Source organism: Mandrillus leucophaeus, unplaced genomic scaffold (genome assembly GCF_000951045.1).
Source record: "Mandrillus leucophaeus isolate KB7577 unplaced genomic scaffold, Mleu.le_1.0 Scaffold1231, whole genome shotgun sequence".
In the NCBI taxonomy this organism is placed as follows: domain Eukaryota; kingdom Metazoa; phylum Chordata; class Mammalia; order Primates; family Cercopithecidae; genus Mandrillus; species Mandrillus leucophaeus.
Genome location: NW_012100666.1, coordinates 225,441 through 227,691, shown reverse-complemented (window position 1 = coordinate 227,691; position 2,251 = coordinate 225,441). Strand labels below are relative to the sequence as shown.

At 34.9% G+C, this 2,251-nt stretch overlaps 1 protein-coding gene across 1 annotated transcript in view; it reads left to right on the top strand.

The window, feature by feature from the left end:
* DCBLD2 (discoidin, CUB and LCCL domain containing 2) overlaps positions 1 to 2,251 on the top strand; it is an 88,318-nt gene that overhangs the window by 18,221 nt on the left and 67,846 nt on the right. The window contains exon 2 of the mRNA XM_011971630.1: positions 2,053 to 2,190. Within this exon, the coding sequence (XP_011827020.1) occupies positions 2,053 to 2,190 (138 nt within the window). The remainder of the gene's footprint in view (positions 1 to 2,052; positions 2,191 to 2,251) is intronic.

Sequence of the window (2,251 nt, the reverse complement as noted above, 5' to 3'; positions counted from 1 at the left end):
CCTCCAGCTTTGTTCTTTTTGCTTAGGATTGTCTTGGCTATGTGGACTCTTTTTTGGTTCCATATGAAATTCAAAGTAGTTTTTTCTAATTCTGTGAAGAAAGTCAGTGGTAGCTTGATGTGGATAGCATTGAATCTATATATTTGGGCATTATGGCCATTTTCACAATATTGATTCTTTCTATCCATGAGCATGGAATGTTTTTCCATTTGTTTATATCCTCTCTTATTTCCTTGAGCAGAGGTTTGTCCTTGAAGAGGTCCTTCATGTCCCTTTAAGTTGTATTCCTAGGTATTTTATTCTCTTTGCAGCAATTGTGAATGGGAGTTCACTCATGATTTGGCTCTCTGTCTGTTATTGGTGTATAGGAATGCTTGTGGTTTTTTCACATTGATTTTGTATCCTGAGACTTTGCTGAAGTTGTGTATCAGCTTAAGGAGATTTTGGGCTGAGATAGTGGGATTTTCTAAATATACAGTCATGTCGTCTGCAAACAGAGACAATTTTACTTCCTCTCTTCTTGTTTGAATACCCTTTATTTCTTTCTCTTGCCTGATTGCCATGGCCAGAACTTCCAATACTATGTTAATAGGAGTGGTGAGAGAGGGCATCCTTGTCTTGTGCCAGTTTTCAAAGGGAATGTGTCCAGTTTTTGCCCATTCAGTATGATATTGGCTGTGGGTTTGTCATATATAGCTCTTATTGTTTTGAGGTATGCTGATTTTGAACTTTTTACAGCAATTTTATTCCTAAGTTTTTTGACTTTTGTGATGCTATTATGGATGGAGTTTTAAAAATTTCATTTCAGATTGCACTAGCATATATGGAAATGCAGTTGATATTTGTATATGGATCCTGTGACTTAGCTAAGTTTCTTTACTAGTTCTAGTGAGGTTTTGTTTTGTTTTCTTTGTCAATTCCTTAGAATTCTCTACTCATAAGATCAAGTATCATCCTTGAAAATGATTCTTGGAAGTCCACATGACTCTTATTCAAGTGATGTTGCCATAGTTTAAAACATTTTTGAAAGTCCTTATTCAGAATTTCTTACACAAGTTACCAAGCACATAAGAAAATCAGTTTTTATTATTTATTAGTGTATGTCTTGCTTTAATGTCTCTCCTTCTTCTTCCTTTTTATCTTAGTATCTTAGATCTGTACTGAGGATATGTTATTTTTTATAGCCTGTCCAACCTGTGGCCTGCAGGCCACATGTGGCCCAGGACAGCTTTGAATGTGGCCCAGCAGAAATTCGTAAACTTTCTTAAAACATTATGAGATTTTTTTGTGATTTATTTTTTGTGTTTGTTTATTGGTTGATTGATTGATTGATTGTGCCCAGCAGCTGTCGTTAGTATTAATGTATTTTATTTGTGGTCCAAGACAATTCTTTTTCCAGTGTGGCCCAGGGAAGCCAAAAGATTGGACACCCTTGTGATAGACATTAAAGGATGGAAGTTAGGCACACAGTTATATATATGCATCTGATATTTAAGGAAAAAGCTGTGGATGGACGGTTAAGCTTGTGCGTTGTCAGATCATAGTTAAAGCCATGGGATCAAATGTGATCACCTAAAGAGATTAACTAGAAATCCAACAACCCTCAGAAGTAAAATTGAGTAGGTCCAAAAAAAGGCTTGAGGTGTGACCTGAGGTCAGAATCTAAGGGGGTTTGAGGGAAGCATGTTAAGAATACTACTAATTAACCATCAGTTCATTTGTGAACCACCTGCCTGGATGAAATATTTTGTTAATTTTTTTTAGTCCTTTATTATTGTTTTTAAAGAGTATATATGTCTTTCACAGGAAATTAATCTCTGTAAGTTCAGTGATGCATGTACTGCTTTTCCTTTTGAATCATTTGAATAGGCATTACTTGTCATTTTTTTCCTCCAGAGTAATATGATTTATAATCATTAAACATTTTAGTCCTTGTTTTATACTAATTTAATAGCCAGCTTGGTATATTATTCTGATTCTGTTATCTACATTGCAAATATTATTGACTTAAAGAGAGTCACAGCAAATAATCTGCTTTTCTTTCATTCCTAGGCAAATACTGTGGTCTGGGGTTGCAAATGAACCATTCAATTGAATCAAAAGGCAATGAAATCACATTGCTGTTCATGAGTGGAATCCATGTTTCTGGACGCGGATTTTTGGCCTCATACTCTGTTATAGATAAACAAGGTAATTTTCACCTTATGCAGTGGCTCCTACAGTTTGTAATTTCTAATAACAAAAATAAAAT